The 23212-nt window shown below is 58.2% G+C and overlaps 2 protein-coding genes and 1 long non-coding RNA gene across 11 annotated transcripts in view; 1 reads left to right on the forward strand and 2 right to left on the reverse strand.

The window, feature by feature from the left end:
- The window catches only part of BCAP31 (B cell receptor associated protein 31), a 28484-nt gene extending 27009 nt beyond the window's left edge, over positions 1 to 1475 (reverse strand). For 2 of the 6 annotated variants that reach the window (XM_028842310.2, XM_015128516.3), the window contains exons 1-2: positions 1422 to 1475; positions 221 to 356 (exon numbers count right to left, since the gene is read on the reverse strand). In XM_028842310.2, the coding sequence (XP_028698143.1) occupies positions 221 to 275 (55 nt within the window). In that variant the 5' untranslated portion in view covers positions 276 to 356; positions 1422 to 1475. Of the gene's footprint in view, positions 1 to 220; positions 360 to 578; positions 748 to 1290 lie in introns of those variants that run through there. The other 4 variants (XM_077988866.1, XM_028842309.2, XM_077988865.1 and 1 more) reach the window with 3 other exon arrangements.
- A 459-nt stretch (positions 1476 to 1934) lies between these two features.
- Positions 1935 to 23137, forward strand: ABCD1 (ATP binding cassette subfamily D member 1). 4 transcript variants are annotated; one of them, XR_013412868.1, is made up of 11 exons: positions 1935 to 3248; positions 6263 to 6443; positions 13370 to 13512; positions 13603 to 13771; positions 14253 to 14347; positions 17181 to 17326; positions 17663 to 17808; positions 20094 to 20218; positions 20294 to 20445; positions 20588 to 20780; positions 22948 to 23137. XR_013412868.1 is itself a non-coding variant. In XM_077988849.1 (11 exons), exons 1-11 carry the CDS (start codon positions 2349 to 2351, stop codon positions 23035 to 23037), a joined length of 2274 nt encoding a protein of 757 aa, XP_077844975.1. In that variant the 5' UTR covers positions 1935 to 2348; the 3' UTR covers positions 23038 to 23137. The 4 variants fall into 4 exon arrangements, 3 of the variants coding, with proteins under 3 accessions (XP_077844975.1, XP_028698141.1, XP_001085640.2); XM_077988849.1 differs by having other exon boundaries at positions 20094 to 20178; positions 20320 to 20445; XM_028842308.2 differs by lacking the exon at positions 22948 to 23137 and adding an exon at positions 21482 to 21839 and having other exon boundaries at positions 20094 to 20178; positions 20320 to 20445.
- LOC144338621 (uncharacterized) overlaps positions 12013 to 23212 on the reverse strand; it is a 30459-nt gene continuing 19259 nt past the window's right edge. The window contains exons 6-8 of the long non-coding RNA XR_013412871.1: positions 16188 to 16307; positions 15578 to 15702; positions 12013 to 13977 (exon numbers count right to left, since the gene is read on the reverse strand). This is a non-coding gene — a long non-coding RNA (uncharacterized LOC144338621). The remainder of the gene's footprint in view (positions 13978 to 15577; positions 15703 to 16187; positions 16308 to 23212) is intronic.

A 23212-nucleotide genomic window follows, 5' to 3' on the forward strand; every position in this document is an offset into this window, starting at 1 on the left:
GCAGGGGACACAGGAAAAGGAACTGAGCAAGTCATGACGAAGCAGAACCCTGGGGAGGGTTGGCAATAACAAACACAACCCCTGCCACCCCCACCCCTGACAGGTTCTACCTGTTCCATCGGGTTCCAATTCCAGGGTCCACCAGCTGCACACACCAGTCCCAGGGCTAGGGCACAGGGACCCTCCCGCCTAACTCGCCTGCTTGCTCCACAAGCCATACCTTTTAGGAGAAATGAAGGGAATGCAGAGAAGCAACACAACAAAGACCTCCGCATAGAGGAAGGTGGCAACTGCAGTCCACTGCAGACTCATCCTGCTGCTAGAAGGTTTCCCACAGGGAGATGTGAGCTTGTTTCCTGGCAGGGCACAGAAGGAACAGGATTTGTAAGCGCTGGGCAGCCAAGAACATCCAGTTCAGTTACCCTGCGAGGCTGGGGCCGCCACTCTCCACTCGACCCCCTGCACTTTGCTTCACAGTCTCTGACGCGCTGGCGGAAGCAGGGCTCCACTAGGCAAGGCCGCTTGGCCAGCAGCGTTCACAGGCCCCACAAACTTCCGTTCGCTGGTCAGTTACCCGCCCCCCTCCAGCACGTGTGTCAACACGTCCAGAGCGGCCTCTCCCGACGATCCCTGTCCCAGGGAGCCCGAGATTTCCGACGCCCATTTAACTGAAAGGCGTTCTTCGGGAAGAGCAGTGCCAGAGCGCCAAGAGGAGGACGCCTCGGCACCCATTGGACGCTCCCTTCCCCGCCAGGCAGAACTCAGCCGCAGAGGCGGGCGCTCTGTTGGCCCAAATCCCCGCTACCAGGCGGGCCCAAGGCCGCATCTAGTCCAAGCGCTGCCGACGCCCCCGCCTCCCACCGTCCCCACGGCGCCCGCGGAGAGAAACCGGCACCTCCCTCGAGGCTCAAGCGGCCTTCCGCCCGGGGCCGCTTCGCCTCCGGTGGGCTGGAGGCCCGCAAGAGCGACTCCTAGAGAGCAGAATTCGGGACCAAGCGCAAAAGCAGGTCTAGACCAAGCACCTCAAGGCCCCATACGGGGAAAGTTCTAGACGCAGTCTCCTCAAAGCCAGGGGTCCTTCCAGTAGCCCTCGAGGGCCATAGCGCCCACCCAGAGCGAGAGCCGACTGCGCGCACCGTGGGCCCCGCCGACATGACCCCGGCCTGGCACACCGTCCCCGAGGCCCAGCAAGGCCGCTCCTCCAGGTGGGGCTTCACCGCCCCCCACCCCGCCCCCGAGCCCAGCTTCTAGAGGCACCGCCCGTTTTCCCCTCTCCCCTGCCCCTCACACCCAGGTAGGCTGCGGGCCCCGAGATTCCCCGGCCCCCGGGCCTCCCCGCGCCGCTCGCCTCTCTCCCTCGTCAAGGGGCCAGGGAGCCTCGGCGGTCCCGGAGCTCAGCCTGGCGCGCGGAGCCCGCTCACCGAGTTTCCCACAGTCAGCGTGCAGGCCCCGCCGCAGCAGCCGAACTCTCCCACAGCAGCCCCGGCCCCGCCCCTCATCCCGCGGCCGGAAACCGGAAGCGCCCGCCGGGCACCGCCCACTAGCCCTCGCGAGGCCCCGGAGGCTCCGCCCACCGCCGCTTCCCGCCCCGCCCCCGAGCGGAGGGCCGACGCCCCGAGCGCGAGAGGAAGCGGCGCCTGGGGCTCCGGGCGCGCGGGGAGGGGTGGAGCGAGCACGCGGGCGGGGCGGGGCTTTGGCGGGCCTACGAGGGCCGCTTATCTAGTCCGCGAGGCCGTCCCACGTCTCTGTGGTGCGGAGAGGCCCTGCCGAGGGGCGAGAACGGGGTTGGTGGGGGAGGGGCCTCGCCGAGGGGCGAGAACAGGGTGGGGCTCCCGCGCCCGGACTCCGCCCTTCGCCCCTCCTCCGCCTCCTCCCCTTCCCCCGACTCGCCCCTGGGGAGGGGTGGGTGGGGATTCTGGGCCGGTGGCGGAGTCACTGTCGCTTCAGCCAGGCTGCGGAGCGGACGGACGCGCCTGGTGCCCCGGGGAGGGGCGCCACCAGGGGAGGAGGAGGAGGAGAAGAAGGTGGAGAGGAAGAGACGCCCCCTCTGCCCGAAATCCTTCCAGGCCCTGACCTCAGGAGCCAGGGCACTGACAGGACAGGAGAGCCAAGTTTCTCCACTTGGGCTGCCCGAAGAGGCCGCGACCCTGGAGGGCCCTGAGCCCACCGCACCAGGGGCCCCAGCAGCACCCCGGGGGCCTAAAGCGACAGTCTCAAGGGCCATCGCAAGGTTTCCAGTTGCCTAGACAACAGGCCCGGGGTCAGAACAACAACCCTTCCAGCCACCTGCCTCAACTGCTGCCCCAGGCACCAGCCCCAGTCCCTGCGTGCCAGCCAGCCCAGGTGACATGCCGGTGCTCTCCAGGCCCCGGCCCTGGCGGGGGAGCACGCTGAAGCGCACGGCCGTGCTCCTGGCCCTCGCGGCCTATGGAGTCCACAAAGTCTACCCCTTGGTGCGCCAGTGCCTGGCCCCGGCCAGGGGTTCTCAGGCGCCCGCCAGGGAGCCCACGCAGGAGTCCTCCGGGGCCGCGGCGGCCAAGGCCGGCATGAACCGGGTATTCCTGCAGCGGCTTATGTGGCTCCTGCGGCTGCTGTTCCCCCGGGTCCTGTGCCGGGAGACGGGGCTGCTGGCCTTGCACTCGGCCGCCCTGGTGAGCCGCACCTTCCTGTCGGTGTATGTGGCCCGCCTGGACGGAAGGCTGGCCCGCTGCATCGTGCGCAAGGACCCGCGGGCCTTTGGCTGGCAGCTGCTGCAATGGCTCCTCATCGCCCTCCCTGCTACCTTCGTCAACAGTGCCATCCGCTACCTGGAGGGCCAGCTGGCCCTGTCGTTCCGCAGCCGTCTGGTGGCCCACGCCTACCGCCTCTACTTCTCCCAGCAGACCTACTACCGGGTCAGCAACATGGACGGGCGGCTTCGCAACCCTGACCAGTCTCTGACAGAGGACGTGGTGGCCTTTGCGGCCTCTGTGGCCCACCTCTACTCCAACCTGACCAAGCCACTCCTGGACGTGGCCGTGACTTCCTACACCCTGCTTCAGGCGGCCCGCTCCCGTGGGGCCGGCACAGCCTGGCCCTCAGCCATCGCTGGCCTCGTGGTATTCCTCACGGCCAACGTGCTGCGGGCCTTCTCACCCAAGTTTGGGGAGCTGGTGGCAGAGGAGGCGCGGCGGAAGGGGGAGCTGCGCTACATGCACTCGCGCGTGGTGGCCAACTCGGAGGAGATCGCCTTCTATGGGGGCCACGAGGTGGGGCAGGTTGGGACGCTGGGCACGGAGGGAAGCGTGTGGCAGGGAGGCCCAGGGGCAGGCAGCCGTGAGCAGTGGGGACAGTCCAGGGCGGGCTGGGGCTGATGCCAAAGGTGTGGGCAGGCCATGGGAGAGCAGGGCTGGGGTGGGCAGGGCCTTGGGCAGCCGTGGACTCAGGTGCGGCAGTGGAGAGGCAGGAAGGCTGGGTGGGGACTGTCCTGTGCTGGTTGCCTGCACGCTCCTGGCCACTTCTGCTTCCTCTCCTCCTCAAGGAGGTTGTCCCAGCCTTAGAGCTGCGATCCTAGCAGTTTGAGCCTTGAGAGGAGATGCCTGCCATTCGGGAGCGGGGACCAAGGGACGTGACCTGCTGCCTAGCCCCTCCTGGGCCCTTGGGCCCTTTGAAGGCCGGCGTCCAGCAGAGCTGGCTGGCCAAGCAGGCAGGCATTATGGGCATGACTCAGCCCAAGCGAGGTTAATGAGCAGTGCCCAGCGCAGCAGTGGGACTTGGGGTCAAGGCCACCCCCGCCTGAGCCCACAGGCTTGCCCAGCTACCAACTGGCTCAGCTGCCTTCCCGGGCCCCGAGACCAGAGATGCCGGGTCCAGGCTGCCACTGCGGCGGGACACACTTCCTGCTCCTGGCGTGGCCGCCCTTCCGCCCCGTCTGTCTCCTAGTTCCCTGGTGGGCCGGGGCGGGGCGGGCCAGGCAGGCGCTGGGAAAGGTTACTCCAGGTTAATGCTCCCTTTATCTCGCCTCAGCCCCTCCCCTTCCTCGTGCCTGGGGTTGCAGTTGCCTTGGGCCCTGCTCTCTGCGACTCAGTTTCCGTTCCCCAGTGCTTCTTGGGAGGAGGGGCACAATGGCATCCATCCCCCAAAGGCCTGTGTGTGCTCCCTGGGTCAGGTAGCCTCTTGCCCTGGGACCTTGTCTCACTGTGCACCAGCAGAGAAGCAGGCTTGTCCTCGAACTCCACAGAGAGGGGCATCCCGGGTGTGGGCCAGACTGCAGATTCAGAGAAAAGGCCCCTGGACTTCAGCCACCACTCCAGCTTCCCTCTCCTCTTTACCCGCATGCTGGGCTGCAGGGCCTTGGCAAGCAGCCGCAGCCTTGGGCGAGGCGCTTGGCACATTCCCCACAGCTACATTGTCAGCCTTGGCTGGCACCCCTGCCAGCTCCCAGCACGAGTCTGGATTGCCGGGGTGCTTGCTTCAGGAATGGGAGATCGGGCTTGCAGGGAGCTGAGCTGTGCAGGCCGACCTGGGTGGCGGGGGCAGAAGAGAGATCACTGGTTCTTTGAAGGCCTTCGTCCAGGCTAACTTCAGGAAGTAGATTACTGGTTCTTTGAAGGACTCCATCCGGGCTAGCTTCAGGAAGTAGCGCGTTGGCCAAGAGGGTTTGTTGGCCAGGGCAGGAGGGCCCGGTGTGCATTCACGGCCTGTTTGCATAGGCCTCGGCTGGAAAGCTGTGTGGGATAGGAAAGCTGTGTGATAGGACCCCTCGGGTGGCATGTGGCCCGTGGCGGTCCCACTGGCTGATGTCCCCGTGGACACTGGCCTAGGCTCAGATCAGGGCAGAAGCAGCTGACTGGCTGGAGGGCACACAGCAGAGTATTCTGTCCTTCCTGGGATTGCCACGAGGAGGCTTATTGAAATACACATGCACATGATCTCTTGCTTGAGAACAAAGTAAAGCTCTCTTGATAAGTCTAAGCATCATTTACAAGAAAGTGGTTCTCCTGGCAGCTCTGCCAGTGTGGTTCAAATTCCCACACTGGTTGCCACCGTCAGGCTGTGTGGACTTGGGCAGGTCACTTTGCCTCCCTGGGCTTCAGTGTTCTGTGTACAATGGGCACGTGAATACACATGCAATGGGACGTGGTGAGAATCAGATGCAGAGACATGAAAGCACTTGGCAAACAGTGCCAAGCTGGGCAGCTGTCATCAGATGGCTATGGGGAGGCAAGGCTGGGGCACGTGCCCCTGGACTGAGCCCAGAAATTCACAACCCCTTGGCTACCTTGCTGGGAGCACTTCCCGACACCTCCCACCTCCCCCACCTATCTGACTGCTGCTGCCACCTCTTCTCTGCAGATGTCCCTTTCCCCACCTGCTGGTGTCCTGACATAGTGGTGGCCAGTGCAAGAAGGGGAACAGAAGGACAGGGGAGGCCTACCCACTGCTGAAGGAGCGAGGTCCAGGCTCAGCAGTGGGGACATCCACTGGGGCGAGTCCTGTAGGGCCCAGCTCAGCAGCACATCCGTGCAAATTTCTCACCAAAAGGAACTGTGGGAAAGTTGAGGGGAGAGGGGGCCTAAATAGGCCAAGACTGTTGAACTGAGTTTTTCAGAACCAAGAGACAGGGTCTCACTGTGCTGTCCAGGCTGGGGTGCAGTGGTGCCATCACTGCAGCTTCAAACTCCAGGGCTCCAGCAATCCTCCCACCTCAGCCTCGCAAGTAGCTGGGACTACACGTGTGTGCCACCACGCCTGGCTAATTTTTTTTTTTTTAATTATTTTTGGTAGAGACAGCATCTCGCCATATTGGCCAGGCTGGTCTCCAACTCCTGGGCTCAGACAATTAGCCTCTCAAAGTGCTGGGATTGCAGGTGTGAGCTACTGCACTCAGCCCAAGAGACACTGCCTTTTGCTGTCCTGCGCTGCTCTTTGCTTAGTTTAGTGGGGGAAAAATTAGAGCTGATGGGTGATCTCTCTGGATCAGGAGGAGGGGCTAGCAGGGAGCCCAAAGAAATGGGCTCAGCAGAGGACAGAAACAAGGTGACTAGAGAGGGAGTGGAGAGGGGACGGCAGCCGCACTGTGACATCAGCCAGTCCCTTATATCCTGTCACACCTTGAGTTTGAGACCTGGCCCCACCCAATCGTAACCTCTGGCTCTCAGCCTTCTGATGGCCACCATGGCACAGCGTGTGTGAGTGGCACTCGAAGACTCTGACCATTGCCCCCATGGGAGCTGCCACTGTGCATGGCCATGAAGCCTGTCTGTTTCTGTCACCCCCTCAGGTGGAGCTGGCGCTGCTACAGCACTCCTACCAGGACCTGGCCTCGCAGATCAACCTCATCCTTCTGGAACGCCTGTGGTATGTCATGCTGGAGCAGTTCCTCATGAAGTATGTGTGGAGCGCCTCAGGCCTGCTCATGGTGGCTGTCCCCATCATCACCGCCACTGGTTACTCAGAGACAGGTGAGACCCAGGGCTCTAAGAGGATCCAGGCCAGGGGCCTGTCCCCCATACCGCTGGCTGCTGGGCTCATGAGGGCCCAGCTCAGCCAGCCCGCCTCCCACTTCTGCTGCCGGGGCTGCCGAAGCCCTGCTGCCACCCTTGATGCTCTCAGAGGTTGGGCTTGCCTTGCCCCTCCTTGTTGCCTTTTGCCCTGCGCTCACCTCACGTCCTTTGGTACCACTCAGCCAAGCCCAGGATAAGTCAAGAACACAACATACCACTTCTCCAGGCACAGATACCCTCACCCACCTGTCCCTGTCCTCAACCCAACTGTGACTTAGAGGTGGGAGGATGTGCGGAGTACCTCGAGTGAGCCCCTTTATCACTCCAGCCTTGGTTTCCTCGCCCTGAAACAGCTCTTGTAGGTTGCAAAGGGGAAAGACCTCCACCCTAAGGCGTTTTAGAGGAGTGGGAAGCCTGTTCTACCTGTTATTTTAGTGATAAGATCAAAGATTTAAGTTTTCTGCATTCCTGTTGATTTTGTTTGTTTGTTTCATTTTCTTTTTGGTTTTTGAAACAGGAGTCTGATGTCGCCCAGGCTGGAGTGCAGTGGCACGACCTTGGCTTACTGCAGCCTTGACCTCCCAGGCTCAAGTGATCCTCCTACTTCAGCCTCCCCAGTAGCTGGGACTACAGGTGCAAGCCACCATACCTGGCTAATTTTCATATTTTTTGTAGAGACAGGGTTTCACCATGTTGCCCAGACTGATCTCGAACTCCTGGTCAGGTGGTCCTCCTGCCTCAGCCTCCCAAAGTGCTGGGATTACAGGCGTGAGCCGCGGCGCCCAGCCTGCATTCCTGTTTTGTTTCTCTACTGGATTGCAACTTCTGCATTTGATTTTTTAGTCCATTAGTGGTTACCCTTTAAAGGATCAACACGTGGCTGGGCACGGTGGCTCACGCCTGTCATCCCAGCACTTTGGGAGGCCGAGGCAGGCAGATCACGAGGTCAGGAGATCGAGACCATCCTGGCTAACACGGTGAAACCCCGTCTCTACTAAAAATACAAAAAAATTAGCTAGGCGCGGTGGTGGGCGCCTGTAGTCCCAGCTACTCCGGAGGCTGAGGCAGGAGAATGGCGTGAACCTGGGGGGCAGAGCTTGCAGTGAGCCAGGATAACGCCACTGCACTCCAGCCTGGGTGACAGAGTGAGACTCCGTCTCAAATAAAAATAAAAGTTAAAAATAAAAGATCAACACGCATACTTGTTAGGTTAATCAATAGCTCCGCCTCCTCCTGGACCTTAGAACACAGAAGACCCCCGTGGGGCATGGCGTCATAGCCCAGCCAAGAGTTGATTTGTACCTAGTTTTTCCTCTTTGCTATCGCCTTATCCACACGTGATAAAACTCGCTCACACGTTTGCTGAGTTCTATGCTCACCATTTCGCTCCTACATCTCAATTTCTCTTCTATGTTCCGTTGTCTTCCTCCAGATAGACATGTTTTTAGTTTTTGTTTGTTTGTTTGTTTTTTAACTCACAACTATACTCAGGACAAACAGTCATCAGTGCTTCTAATTCTTGATTATTTTATTGTAATTCTTTGTGTTGTTTTGGTTTTTGTTTGTTTGTTTGTTTTTTGTAGAGGCAGGTTCTTGCTATGTTGCCCAGGCTAGTGTGGAACTCCTGGGCTCAAGCGGTCCTCCCATATCGACCTCTCGAAGTGCTGGGATGACAGATGTGAGCCCCCGCACCTGGCCTGTTGTAATTCTTGATTATTTTTGTTGCAAATGTTTCTATTTCACCCTTATTCCGAAGCTAAAGTTGAGTTGCGCAATGGAGTCTAGGTGGACAATTCTTTTCTGTCAGCCCTTTCACAATGTCTTGCTGTCTCCCTGCTTCTTCTGTAGCTGCTGACAAATCTGTAGCTGCTGACAAATTGTCCTCCCTGAGTACCCTGTGTTTTTTCTCTGGGTACTCTGATCATTTTCTTTCTTTTTGGCATTCTGCAGTTTCACTATGACGTGTTTAGATGTCAGTTTTTGTTGATTCTGCTTGAGACTTGTTATATGTCCTTTGAATATTCAGGTTTTTCAATCATTCTGGAAGATTCTCAGCTATTAGCTTTTGAGATATTGTCTGACTCTCATTCTTTTATCCCGTTCTTCTAGAACTGGCAACCAGCGCTGGACTTCTGACTCTCTTCATTGTGTCTTTTGGTTTCTGTTTACTGTTTCCCATCTCACACTGTGCTGAATTCTGGGGATGCCCTCAGGCTTTCTTCCTGCTTGCTCATTTGCCAGTTCACCAGTTTTCTTTTCGGCCATGTCTAATTGGAATTTTGTTCACATTTCAGTGGCTGTTTCTGTAAGTTCTATTTCATTCTATTTCAAATAGAAATTTGAAAATGGATATTTCCTTTTTCAAGTAGAAATGTCAGGCTGTTTCTGTGTCTTATTTGCTCATCTTTTTGACTGCTCCTTTTATGCTGTGTATCATGTTAGTCATACTTACCCCACCGTCTCTATCCGATGGTTTGGTTAGCTTCAGTTCTTGGGAGTCTCATTCACCTGTCTTCTGTCTGCTGGTCCTCACTCATGGTGGATCATTTCCTTGTGGGTTTTGCAACAGAACTTCTATAGGGATTGATATGACCTCAATGGAGGGTGTAAGTCCGTATTTCTTTCTGTTTTGGCCAAGCACTCCAGGGTAAGCAGTTGGAGGCCGTTAGTTAGTGTGGAGGGGATGGTTCCTGAAATGAGAGGTGGTTTCATTTGAATTCATTTGAACTCCAGGCACATTGTTACAAATTCTTAGAGGAGGCTTTTTGTTCATTGCTTAGAGCCCAGGCTAAGCAAAGAAAGCTTCCTGGTCTTTGCCCTGCCTGCCTCTGGGGCTGCCTCTGGGGCTTTCAAAGGATCACCTGGCTGCCTGCTTCTCTTTGCTCCCAGGAGTTTCCCTTGCTTTCCATCAAGCTTGGCTCTGCTTGAAATAGTGTCATAGTTTTTACGCAGTTTGGTGGGAAGAGGGTTTTCAATTTATAAACAGAAGTCTGATTCTCTCCCTGTTTCTGTTTCCACCTCGGGGCTTCCATGCCCTCAGCCGTCTGTGTCGTCCTCTGGGTGACTCACCAAGAGGAAGGATCAGCCTTGATGCCGGCGTGGGTGCCCGGCCCAGTCAGCGCACCTAGCCCCAGGCACCGAGGCAGCCCATGAAACAGCACCTGCAGCCGCTTCACTCCATGGCTGCCACTGATTGCATCAGGCTGCTCCCTGCCCTGAAGGCCTAGGACTTTTCTGAGCCTCTGCTGTGCCGGGCTTTGTGGGCTCCTGGCCCTGCTCTGCTGGCCCTCAGAGCCAGCAGCCTTTGAAGGCTGTGAAGCGCTCCCTTTCCCCTGGCTTGATTGGTTCTGTCCTGTGGCCTTCCGTTTTTTGGGGGGGTTTTTGAGATGGAGTCTCACTCTGTCTCCCAGGCTGGAGTGCAGTGGCACGATCTTGGCTCACTGCAACCTCCGCCTCCTAGGTTCAAGCAATTCTCCTGCCTCAGCCTCCCAAGTAGCTGGGACTACAGGTACACACCACCATGCCTGGCTAATTTTTGTATTTTTAGTAGAGATGGGGTTTCGCCACGTTGGCCAGGCTGGTCTTGAACTCCTGACCTCAAGTGATCCATCTCCCTTGGCCTCCCAAAGTGCTGGGATTATAGGCATGAGCCACTGTGCCTGGTCCTGTGGCCTTCTTATTTCCCCAAATGCCAGGCCTGCTCTGTCTTGGGGCCTGTGCCAGGAGCACTCTTTACTCTGCTGCCCTGTGGCACAGCCCACCTATGCAAGGCCCGACCTACCTACCACCACCTTTCCTGTCTCCTTCCCTGCCTCATTGCTCTCCCAAGCACTGAACACCCCGTCAGTGGCGCTTTTCTCTCTCCCTGCCATGGACTGCAAGCCCCGTGGAGGGCAGGGATTTTTGTCTGTTTTGTCCCTGCTATGTCCCCTGCACTGGGTGGCTAGTGAGGGCTCCAGGTGCTTCAAGGAGGTGCAGCGTGCTGGTTGGGGAAGATTTAGATAAGCTTTGCTGGGCTGGCGTGCAAGGCAGGTGGGCTCAGGAGATGGGCAGGGCCTGTGGCTCCCACTCCAGCCCAGAGGCCTTGCTCTGTCCAGCTCCAGGGCCCTGGCCTTAGTCGCCCAAGGCTCCAAGAGAACCTGCAGAGGGCAGCTGGTTCTGCGCCAGGATGCCCTAGGCACAAAGACTTGCAGACCCTTCCCTTTGTCCACAGAGACTGTCCAGCTCTTAGAATACCTGGGGAGGAGGGCTGTGTCCTTAAGAGCACGGTGGGGGCCGGGCGCGGTGGCTCAAGCCTGTAATCCCAGCACTTTGGGAGGCCAAGGCGGGCGGATCACGAGGTCAGGAGATCGAGACCATCCTGGCTAACACGGTGAAACCCCGTCTCTACTAAAAAAAATGCAAAAAATTAGCCGGGCGTGGTGGTGGGTGCCTGTAGTCCCAGCTACTCGGGAGGCTGAGGCAGGAGAATGGCGTGAACCCGGGGGGCGGAGCTTGCAGTGAGCCGAGATCGCGCCACTGCACTCCAGCCTGGGGCACAGAGCAAGACTCCGTCTCAAAAAAAAAAAAGCACGGTGGGAAGGAAGGTCCAAGGCCTTCAACCTTTAGGATTAATGTCCCCACCCTGCCAGCCCAATCTAGTTCCCTGGTTTCCCAGGCCAGGCCCCTTTCCACCCTGCATGGCCCTGAGCTGACTCTACGTTTCATGTCCTCCCCCAGCCCCCAGCCAATGATCCCTGAGGCTTACCCCTCAGGATCACACACACCCCTGGATAGAGTCCTCGGGTCCTTCACAGGACCTTCCCACCACCTCAGCCACACCCCAGTACCCTCAGAGGCAGCCTTCACCCTTGCTCCCCACCTCTGCTCCTGTGGGGACTCTAAGGATCAAGAAACTGAGAGGGCCATTGACGAGGGTCAAGGGTGCTGCCATGGGGCCCTAGAGTGTGACAGAAAAGCAAGTTAAGACAGGAGCAGCTCCTGGGAGAAACAGACACCAAACAATATGGCTGCTGGCCCAGAGGTCAAAAACCATGGTGTAGAGGTCAGGAAGTGGGACATTAGGCTGGGCGCGGTGGCTCACGCCTGTAATCCCAGCATCTTGGGAGGCCAAGGCGAGCAGATCACCTGAGGTCAGGAGTTTGAGACCAGCCTGGCCAACATGGTGAGACCCCGTCTCTACTGAAAATACAAAAAAATTAGCTGGGCTTGGTGGCAGGCGCCTGTAATCCCAGCTACTTGGGAGGCTGAGGCATAAGAGTCACTTGAACCTGGGAGGCAGAGGTTGCAGTGAGCCAAGATCACACCACTGCACTCCAGCCTGGACAACAGAGCAAGACTCTGTCTCAAAAAAAAAGAAAAGAAAGAAAGAAAGAAAAAAGAAAGTTGGTGTTTCAAAGCCAAACAGCCCTGGGCGTTGGATGACAAAGTTCAGATATTCCCCAGGAGGGGCGACATCAGTGGTGCAGGACAGAGGGCAGGTGGAAGGAGCTGGTTGTACCCAGAAACAAAGCGAGATGCCTGCTGGTGCATTTTAAAAATCAATGTTATTGAGATGTAATTAACATACCATACAATTCATCCTTTTCCATGTACAATTTAAATTCATTCACAGAGTTGTGCAGCCATCACCACTAACTCCAGAATGTTTTATTTTTATTTTATCCCCCAAAGAAACCCCAGACCCATGAACAGTCACTCCTCATTCCCTCTCTCCAGCCCCTGGCACCCACTCATCTGCTTCCTGTCTCTGTGGATTTGCCTATCTGGACATGTCCTAGAAATGGAATCATGTGCTCTGTGGCCTTTTGTGACTACCTTCCTTCACTGAGCATCATGGTTTCAAGATTCGTCCATGTCATAAGATGAATCAGTCCTTCATTCCTTTTCATAGCTGAATAATATTCCATTGTGTACATAGACCACAATTTCTTTATCCATTCATCCATTGATGGACATTTTGGGTTTCTTCATGTTTTGGCTATTGTGAATAACACTGCTGTGAACATCCATGGACAAGTCTCTATGTGCACAGATATTTTCGTTTCTCCTAGGTGTATAGCTAGGAGTGGAATTGCCAGGTCACACAGTAACTGGACAGTTCACTTTTTGAGGAGCTGCGAGACCGTTCTCCACAGCGGCTGCCCCATTTTACCTTTCCGCCAGCAGTGTTGGAGGGTTCCACCGTTTCATCCTGGCTAGCACTGGTTGTCATCTCCTTTGTGTTCTAGCCACCTAGTGGGTGGGAGGTGGTATCTCTTGGTGGTTTTGATTTGCATTTCCCTGATGACTAATGACGCTGAGCCACTTTTGATGTGCTGAGTGGCCATTTGTATGTCTTCTTTGGAGAAATGTCTGTTCACGTCCTTTGCCCACGTGTGATCGGGTTATCTCTGCCGTTGGGTTGTGAAAGCTCTTTGTATATTCTGGATACTGCACCCTCATCAGATGTGCGGTTCACCAGTCCAGAGTTTTCTCCCAGTCTGTGGTTGTCTTTTTCACTGTCTCGATGTTGTCCTTTGGTGCACAAAAGTGTTGAGTTGGATGAGGTTTAGTTGATGTGTTTTTCTCTTGTTGCTCATGCTTTTGGTGTCCTAGTGAAGGAACTGTTGCCATATCCAAGGTCGTGAAGCTTTATCCCATTTTCTTCTAAGAGTTTCATAGTTTGGGCTACGCTACACATCACCCTATGATGTGCTCTGGGTTGGTTTGTATGTATGGTGTGAGAAGTCCCTCTCTTGCACATGGAGAGAAAGAGAGAGAGATCTGGTTGCCTTGGCACCATCTGCAGAAGAGCCTGGCCTTTCTCTCCAGCGGCTCATTTTTAACTTTCCACTGTCTCTGCCCCTCCCCGCCCCGCCACCCACCCCTCTGGGGCTTTGCAGATGCAGAGGCCGTGAAGAAGGCAGCCTTGGAAAAGAAGGAGGAGGAGCTGGTGAGCGAGCGCACAGAAGCCTTCACTATTGCCCGCAACCTCCTGACAGCGGCTGCAGATGCCATTGAGCGGATCATGTCGTCGTACAAGGAGGTACCTCTGGCCCAGCCCCACCCTTGCCATCCTTGCCATGCTCCTCTCCCTGCAACTGGCAAGGGCTGAGCCAGGGTCACCCTCCCTCAGGTGACGGAGCTTGCTGGCTACACAGCCCGGGTGCACGAGATGTTCCAGGTGTTTGAAGATGTTCAGCGCTGTCACTTCAAGAGGCCCAGGGAGCTGGAGGACGCTCAGGCGGGGTCTGGGACCATCGGCCGGTCTGGTGTCCGCGTGGAGGGCCCCCTGAAGATCCGAGGTAAGGCTGTCCCCTCCCTATGAGTGACCCCGCCCCTGCTGCTACTGCAGATGCTGACCTGCTGCCCCAGCTCCTCCCATTCCTGCTCCCTCACTCAGGGACCTCTGTGCGCTTCTGGCCCATCCCAGTCCACCCAGGACGGGAGGGCTGCCCAGCAGGGTCTTTGAGGACTTCGGCCTGGTCGAGCTGGGCCCCTGGAGGGTTTCCTGGGGAGAGAAAGTTCCAGTCAGTGTGTCAGCCGCTGGCTGCCGTGGGAGGCAGGTGCTACAGAAGTGGGTGGCGGCCCAGGGCACCGTACTAGACACTGAGGGAAGAGTTCAGCTTGTTGGAAAACCTGGCTGTGTTCCCTAGGGGCCCTGGACCACAGGCTGCTGGTGGGGAACCAGCTGGCATGCTGCCGGGGGCACGCAGACCCCCCAGAATGCAGAGGGGTTGCCGCCACTCCTTCCCCTCCCCACCCCCCGCCGTACTCTCTCTGCAGGCCAGGTGGTGGATGTGGAGCAGGGGATCATCTGCGAGAACATCCCCATCATCACGCCCTCAGGAGAGGTGGTGGTGGCCAGCCTCAACATCAGGGTAGGTCCAGCGGGGAGGGCGCCAGCCACGCACATATGCAAGCCTCAGCCCTTGGTTCCCGCCTGTCTGTGCTGGCAACAGCCATTGTCCCTAGATCTACGTGGCAGGTGGGCCAAGGTCAAGGTGAGAGACCAACGTGTCTCTGACTGTTCATCCTGGGGCAACAGAGGCTGATAAGAGAGACCAGTGATACCAGGATTGGCCAAGGTTCACCCCGGCGTTCCTGGCCCTATCATCTGATGCCAGCTCCCCATACTCCTAAGAAAGCCAAGACCCGGGCGGGGGGCTCTGCTTCAAACCTTGCCACTCGACCTCCCTGGGAAGGCCACAGATTACCTGTGTCCCCAGCCAGGGGTTTAGATGGGGCTGGGGAGCAATGGAGTGAGGGGGAGACTGGGGTAGAGGGACAGGTAGAGAAGTGACAAGGAATCATTCATTCATTCATTCATTTAACCAATATGCCCTGAACTCTGAGCTGGGCACCAGAAACCTGAGGTAAATCAGGAGCCCTGCACTCAGGGAGTCCTCACCGTGGAGGGGCACTAAAGTGTTACAAAGGTCTCCAGGTGGACAGCTGTTCAAGGGACAGTGGGGATCACAAGAAGAGTGGTCAAAGTCCCTCGGGGTGGTGGGGGTGGGATGAAGCCTTGCCCAGGAGTCGCTGCGAGCAAGTGGGCAGGCAGCTGACGGTAGAGGCCGTGGGCCTGAGGGGCAGCTCACACAGGACAAAGCAGACAGGAGGGGTATGCCAGGGAGGAGGGGCGTGCCAGGGAGGAGGGGCGTGCCAGGGAGGAGGGGCGTGCCAGGGAGGAGGGGCGTGCCAGGGAGGAGGGGCGTGCCAGGGAGGAGGGGCCAGCACAGGTGGTTACCCCTCACCGCCGGCAGTGGCCACTCCTAGGATATCGGGGGAGCTGATCACCAGTGAGTCTGAGGAGGGTGGTTTCCAGGCTGGCCCCGGGCAGCACAAGCAGGCAGGGGCAGCAGGCAAGCTCACAGGGCCCCTGCACACCCGGCCACAGCTGCTCAGGGAGCCAGGTGTGCAAGATGGGGCAAGGCCCAGGCCCGGCCCCTCAGGAGGGGACAGTCAGGTGGCTGCATTAGCATCCTGTGGCTGCGGTCACAAAGTGTTACAAACTTTGAGTGGCTTTCCCAGCAGAGACGGCCTCTCTCCCAGCTGGGGAACGGCAGTCCGGGAGGAAGGCGCAGGCGGGGCGGACTCTTGCCGAGTACCGAGAAGGCGCCTCCGCTCGGGGCCTCTGTCCCAGCTTCTGCTCTGCTGACCATCTGCAGGTTGGCCTCAGCCTCTGTCTCCACACAGCACTCTCCCTCTGGGTGTGTCCGTGTCTCCGTCTGCCCTGCCATGACATGGGTCACATTGCATTAGGGCCCACCCTTCTGCAGAATGACCTCATCCAAACCTAATTCGTCACGTCCGCAACGACCCTGTTTCCAAATCAGCTCACACTCCAAGGTAGTGGGGATTAGGGTTCCCACATAGGAATTTCAGAAGACACAGTTCCGTCCATGACACTGCCTGAGGTAAGCTAAAGACTACGCCCTCAAGTCTTCCCAGGAGCCCTGTGTAGCATTGTTGTTACCATGGACTTCACTGACTCCAGGCCCCCGGCCTCCTCCCTGCACACAGCCCTCCCCCCAGCCTAGCTGGCATTTTCCCGAAGTAGACGTTTCCTAGCTCCAGTGAGGACCATGGAATCAGTGAATTGAGGAGCCTGGGGTCCATGATGCAGAGCCCAGGGGCCACTGTGGCATCTCTGGGTCATTCTGGCACCTGGGAAGGCAGTGGGTCTGTACTGTCAGTCTAGAGCCATAAAGAAAGTACCTTTTGGGCCGGGTGTGGTGGTTCATGCCTGTCATCCCAGCACTTTGGGAGGCCGAGGTGGGCAGATCGCTTCAGCCCAGGAGTTCAAGACCAGCCTGGGCAACATGGCAAATACCGTCTCTACAAAAATTTTTAAAAATACAAAAATAAGCCAAGTGTGGTGGCCGTGCCTATAGTTCTAGCTACTTGAAAAGCTAAAGTGAGAGGATCTCTTGAGCCCAGTAGGTTGAGCCTGCAGTGAGCCATGATCCCACCACAAGGCCCTGTCTCAAAAAGAAAAGAAAGAAACTGCCTTTTGTCCCCAGTGACTCAGGAGGCCAAGGTGAGAGAATTGCTTGAGTCCAAGAGTTTGAGACCAGCCTGTACAACATAGCAAGACCCCGTCTCTAAAAAAACATTTAAAACTTAGCCAGGCATGGTGGCGTGCATCTGTAGGCCCAGCTACTCAGGAGGCTGAGGTGGGAGGATGACTTGAGCCAAGGAGTTGGAGACAGCAGTGAGCTGTGGTCACACCACTGCACTCCAGCCTGGGCGACACTGAGATCTCGTCTCTTGAAAACAAAGTGCCTTTCAGGGCAGTTCCTTAAAGGGGGCTGAGAGTTGACCCTGCACTTGGATTCCTGGTGAAGTGGAAGTTGGATGGGACTGAGGATGGCACTGGCTGTGTTGAAACACACCTACTCGTTCAGCTGTGGCAGAATAGGCCCTTCCTCTTGTGCTGGACCCACGTTCTCTGGGCATGTCAGGGCCTGAGGACAGGGCCAGGTCTTGTCCATTCCTATGTCCTGGGCCAGGCATTTAGCGAGAGCTAAATTTAGCTAGGGCCGTGGATGCTGGATCCCATCCCCCAGGCCCTGCTGTCCTTTATCAACAGATCAAGAATGGCCCGCCTGCTGGCCTCGGGCATTGGGAGCCTCTCAAGGCTGGGCAGGAGGCCATAGGGTACGGGAAGGAGCCTGCGCTCTCTGGCGTCAGTGGCTGTTGCCCCTGCAGGTGGAGGAAGGCATGCATCTGCTCATCACGGGCCCCAACGGCTGTGGCAAGAGCTCCCTGTTCCGGATCCTGGGTGGGCTCTGGCCCACATACGGCGGTGTGCTCTACAAGCCCCCACCCCAGCGCATGTTCTACATCCCACAGAGGTGAGGAAGCCCATGCGTCTCTCCTGCACCTCTTCCTGCCTGTGCGCCCACGCATGGCTTCCTGCAGAGGCCCAGGAAGTGGTGAAGAGTCAGCACCTCAGGAGAGGACACCGAGGCACTGTCCCCAGAGCCAGAGACAGGCTATGGTTCCTGCTCCCTCCACACCCACCCAATCCACTGCCCTGTTTTGGATCTGTGTGGGGTGTGTGCACGGGCGGCGACATGAGCGTGTGGGTGCGTGTGAGCGTGGCATGTGGACACTGCCTGGGAGGCGCAGAGTATCTTGGGAGAGGCAGGGCCAGCCCTTCCCTCTATGGACACCCAGCTTTCCCACAGGCCCTATATGTCTGTGGGCTCCCTGCGTGACCAGGTGATCTACCCGGACTCAGTGGCGGACATGCGAAGGAAGGGCTACTCAGAGCAGGACCTGGAAGCCATCCTGGACATCGTGCATCTGCACCACATCCTGCAGCGGGAGGGAGGTAGGAGGCCTGGGGCTGGCAGCCACCTTTTGTCTCACTGTGGCCTCTCCCTTGGCCTCCAGGGAGTGAAGATTATCTCAACATCCAGGAGTCTAAAGTGCCAGGTGCCACAGGGGCGGGACAGAGGGTGCTGCCTCTAAGGCCTGCCTACCAGGGAGGACCAGCACCACACAGATGGCCCCAGGTGGCATGGGTGCTCTAGAGAAGGGGGCACCTAACAGGGATGTGCACCTCATTGGGGGACCCAGGATACCCTCTCCCAGAGAAAAGAGGTCTGAGCTGAGCCCTGCAGAATGCTGAGCGGTTACCCTGTCGGGGAGCCAGGGACAGCAGGGCGGAGTGCGGCCCACAGGCTTGGTGGCGCGAGAGGCTAGCTCACAGAGTCCCCTCCGGACCAGACGGGAGCCTAGGCTTTCCCTGAGCAGGATCAGACGCTCTTGGAAGGACCATGGGGCGGTGGGCAGGGGCAGGCACATGTGTGCAGTGATGGCTACTGTCCGGAGGTTTGTGCAGACGCTTGGAGGGGGCTGGGGCCAGCAGAGTCGGGTGGATTCTGAGATGAGTTCACGGAAAAGGAGGCCAGACTAAGCTGTTGTCTTGTCCTGGGCTTATCAAGGAATGCTGCTTGTTCACAGTGTCCATCGTGCTGGGAGAGCAGAGGAGGAGAGGGGGGTGCAGCTGCAGGGACATGGTAGGAGTGTTTAGTTCTCTCTTTGAATTCTGATCCTCTGGGTTCAGCTTCCAGCCCCCAGTGCTGGGTGCAAGATTGCCCTGGGCAAGGGCCTCGCCTTGCTGGGGCTCCCCTTCACGGTTCAAGGGCACAGGCACCAAGCCCTGCCTTGGTGGCAACATGAGAAGAAGTGGCTCCTGCAGGAAATGGCTGGGGTGTTGTCACCTGCCTGTGGAGGAAGCGGGGACACAGGTGGCGATGGCAGTGGAGCAGCCCCTGGCGCGGCCCTGCTTCTTGCTCCTGCTGCCCTCAGCCTGGGAGCAGTGGCCCCTCCCGCCTCTGTGGCAGCCTGAATGCCTAGGGCCTGTGGCCGGCCAGCATGAGCCGTTAGGATGGAGTTGAGCTGCGAGGAACAGAACCGGCCTCCCTGCAGTACTGGCTAAGATCGTTTGTGAGTTTATTCTGCTGAGCTGTTAGGTCCCAAGAGAGCCAGGCCACGGTTGCCGGGGCTGGCCCTGCTCTGTGAAGGTCCCAGGGCTCTAGGCTTTTCTACCAGGTCACTCTGCTGTGTGTGGCCTCCATTTCCAAAGTCACCTCATGATACAGGGGGGCTGCTGCAGCCCTCACATCACGTCCCAGGCTGTAGGATGGAGGAAGTAGAAGGGAAGGGGCAAAAGGTATGTGCCTTCTATCTTTTAAGGAAGGTTCCAGAAGCCACCATATTGAATACTTACAGTTACATCTCATTGGCCACAACTTAGTCTCATGCTCACACCTCACCACAAGGCCACCTGGGAAGCGTAATCTCTATTCTGGGTGGCCATACACCCTGTCGCCACTTCCAGTCCTGGGCCGCAGGGGAAGACAGCATGCCCGAGAATACAGGAGGGGCCACTTCTGCCACAGTGCCCCGGCCCAGTGGAGCAGCCAACTCACCTGCTTGTTCAAGCAGCCCACTCGAGCCTTGCCAAAGTGCTGGCACAGGGCAGTGACAGGAGGCCCAACCCCTGTGGGTGGTGACAAGCCCCTGGTCTGGGGAGAGCACTGTGGCAGCTCTGGGGCTCTGTGCCAGGGAATTGTGTGGGTGCCCTGGGGCTGCCATAAACCGCAGGGGTGGGTCGTCTCCTGCATCCAGCAGCCTGAGATCCAGGTGCCAGCAGGGTGGACTCCTTCTGGGTGTCGTGACAGAAGGATGTGTTCCAGGCCTCTGTCCTTGGCTCGCAGATAGCCCACTTCTCCCTGTATATCTTCACCTCATGTTCCCTCTATGCACGTCCTCTGCCCGCATACCCCCTTTTTATGAGGACATAGTCATATTGAATTAGGGTCTACTCTGATGACCTCATCTTAGTGTGATCACCTCCATGAAGGCCCTGTCTCCAAATAAGGTCACACTGAAGTGCTGGGGCTGGGACTCCACCATATCTCTTCTAGGAGAAGGCATGATTCCAGTCCCCACTCCTCCATGATTAATGCCTGGCAGACGGACAAGGACACAGAGGCACAGTGGCCCTGTCATCACAGCCAGCTCATTCCCACAGCTCCCCCAGCTCCCCGGCCGGCCCCCAGGGCTGGGTGCTGGTGGAACTGAGCCAAGACCCTTGCCCCCGCCCAGGTTGGGAGGCTATGTGTGACTGGAAGGACGTCCTGTCGGGTGGCGAGAAGCAAAGAATCGGCATGGCCCGCATGTTCTACCACAGGTGAGCACTCTGGGCTCCCTGGGGTCCCCTGGAAGGGGAAGTAGCAGCCATGGGGAGGCCTGGGCTCAGTGGAGCCTGAGCTGGGCTGAGGTACTGGGCCCTGGAGGGTGCACAGACTCTCCTCTCGGCCCGGACCCCCAGGCCCAAGTACGCCCTCCTGGATGAATGCACCAGTGCCGTGAGCATCGATGTGGAAGGCAAGATCTTCCAGGCAGCCAAGGACGCGGGCATCGCCCTGCTCTCCATCACCCACCGGCCCTCCCTGTGGTAGGTGCCCTCTCTCCCTGTCTGGGGCCGGTGGGAGTGGCAGCCTGAGGGGAGGACGTGGCCTGGTGAGCCCAGCAGCAGCAGGCGGCTCTCATCAGCAGCCCTCGTGCCGTGCCCCTGACCCTGTCCCTCTCCTGGCCAGGAAGTACCACACACACTTGCTACAGTTCGACGGGGAGGGTGGCTGGAAGTTCGAGAAGCTGGACTCGGCTGCTCGCCTGAGCCTGACAGAGGAGAAGCAGCGGCTGGAGCAGCAGCTGGCAGGCATTCCCAAGATGCAGCGGCGCCTCCAAGAGCTCTGCCAGATCCTGGGCGAGGCCATGGCCCCAGCACAGGTGCCGGCACCTAGCCCACAAGACCCTGGCGGCCTCCAGGGTGCCTCCACCTGACTCGGCCTTCCCCGGCCCCTGCCCCGCCCCCAAGCTCAGATCATATGAAGGAGACAGCAGCACCCACCTGCGCATGCGCCCTGCCCCTGCATGCCTGGCCCCTCCTAGAAGACCCTTCCCGCCCTTGGGAAAGTAGATGTGGAGGGTGACGCCCTGCATAACCCCCACCCTGCCCCTCCCACTCCCTGGGGGGGCTGTTCCACAGTGACTGGGCCCTGTCCAGGGTAGTGAGTCTCCTACTTTGCTCCGCGGAGGAAGCTGGGGCACGGGGGCCCAGTGCTGGCCACAGCAGCGCAGCCGGGCCCCAGGAGCCACTCAGGCCACAGCCCCTGGTGCTGCAGGTGGCCTCCCTCCGGAGACTCGAGTCCCCATGATTCCCTCCTCGTCAGTCTCTCAAAGACCCCATGATCTATCCCCTGAGGGTGGCCAGCCAAGGCTTCTGTCGCATGGGATGCCATAAAAGCCACCCAGTGGGACCCATGGTCACACAGAGCCCCTCACCTGCATCCTCTCCCCCACGAGAGCCCTGAAGAGCCCACGGGAGAGGGACGCACAGCACTGCCTGCCAAGCGAGAATGTAGCCGCAGCCCCCTCGGCCCCTCACCTCTTCTTTCTACAGCCTAATTTATTGGATTCCCTATTCGTAGCCATCTCCATGGCCAATGTGACTACCCTGCCAGCAGCGGGGGTGGCCCAGCCTCTGAGTCCCATGGGGCCCTGGCTCCCACCGGTGCCAAACCCAGCCCCTGTGGCCGTCACCCCGCCAGCCTACACTGCCAGCCGCCACCGGGGCACACGGGCCTCTGCTTGCCAGCCGGGAGTGCGGACACCATGTTCCCAGCTCAGTGCCAAAGAGGGGTCACCAGGGGGAGCTGTCTATAGAGCCAGCGCCTGCCCGAGAGACCCCACCGCCACCGTGTGCCTTTCCCAGGCCCTCAGCCCTCGGGCCGGGCGCCACCCCCAGTCCCCCCAGTAAAAGCCTCCATTGGCAAATGCAGTCCTTCCTCCCTGCCTCGGAGTCTGATGGTGTCTGCTGCGGGTCTCGGGGAGAGATGGAGGAGAGGGAGTGGGTTGCCTGTGGGGGAAAGAGTGAGTTTGGGAAAGGAGTGGGCCTGACCCCCAAGCCCTTCTGCGGGGGAAAGTCACCAGAAGACACGGTCCAGCATGTCCTCCGCCAAGCCTCACACCAATGCTCTTAGGGTTCCCATGACGGTGGCGGGGCAGAACCTGCAACAACATTGCACAGAAATACTGGCTGAGCCCAAATAGGACTAGGGGAGGGGATCATGCTGGTCCCTGTGGGAGGAGCACGAAGGCAAGAGAAGGGATGTCTAAGCTGCCACACAGGGTGCTGCTGGCTCTTCTAGGGAGAAGGGGCCATTTGTGCAGGGACCTGGGGGGAACCAGGAGCACAGCACAGGGTGTTCGTGCTGCATGCAGGGTAAGGGAGGGCTGCGGCCGGCGGGCCTTGGAGGCCACACTACAGAGGCAGGACTTAGCCCAGAGGCCACCGAGGCGCTGTCAGCAACAGGGAAGCAGTGTTGAGTTCTGCAGGCTGCATGTGAGGGTGGCTGGTGGGAATGGGGTGCAGCAGCCCACCTGGCCTCAGAGGCACTAGAACTGAGAACAGCTGTACGGCCATACCTTTATGCATGGATGGCCATAGCCTCCCAAAGGTGGGGCAGCCTGAGTGCTCATCAACAGACAAATGGACAAACAGCCTGTCCATAAGGCGCAGTGCCATTCCTCCATAACATGACAGATAGACCTCGAAGAGTTCATGCTGGGTGAAAGAAGCCAGACACAAACGTCCAGAATAGGCTCATCGGGACAGAAAGCAGACAAGTGGGTGTCAAGGGCTGGGGCAGGGGAAGGAAAATGGGGTGGGGGTCCTTTTAAAAAATATATATATATATATATGGTATGTATTTTTTATTTTTTAATGAGACAGGATCTCACCCTGTCACCCAGGCTGGAGTGCAGTGGTGCAGTCATAACTCACTGCAGCCTTGATCTCCCTGGCTCAAGCAATTCTCCTGCCCCAGCCTCCTGAGTAGCTGGAACTACAGGCGTGTGCCACCATACCCTGCTAATTTTGTGATTTCTTTTGTAGGCAGGATCTCACTATGTTGCCCAGGCTGGTCTCAAACTGCTGAGCTCAAGCGATCGTCCTGCCTCAGCCTCCCACAGTGCTGGATTATAGGCATGAGCCACCCCACCCAGCCTCAGATTTCTTTTTATTGTGAAGAAAATGTTCTGGCACTATAGAGCATACTAAATGCCACTGAATTGTGCACTTTAAAGGGATCGATTGTGTATTTTGTGAATATCACCTCAAAAGCAGATAGATGGTAGATGATTGATGGATAAATTGATAC

This window comes from Macaca mulatta, chromosome X, assembly GCF_049350105.2.
Source record: "Macaca mulatta isolate MMU2019108-1 chromosome X, T2T-MMU8v2.0, whole genome shotgun sequence".
Classification (NCBI taxonomy): domain Eukaryota; kingdom Metazoa; phylum Chordata; class Mammalia; order Primates; family Cercopithecidae; genus Macaca; species Macaca mulatta.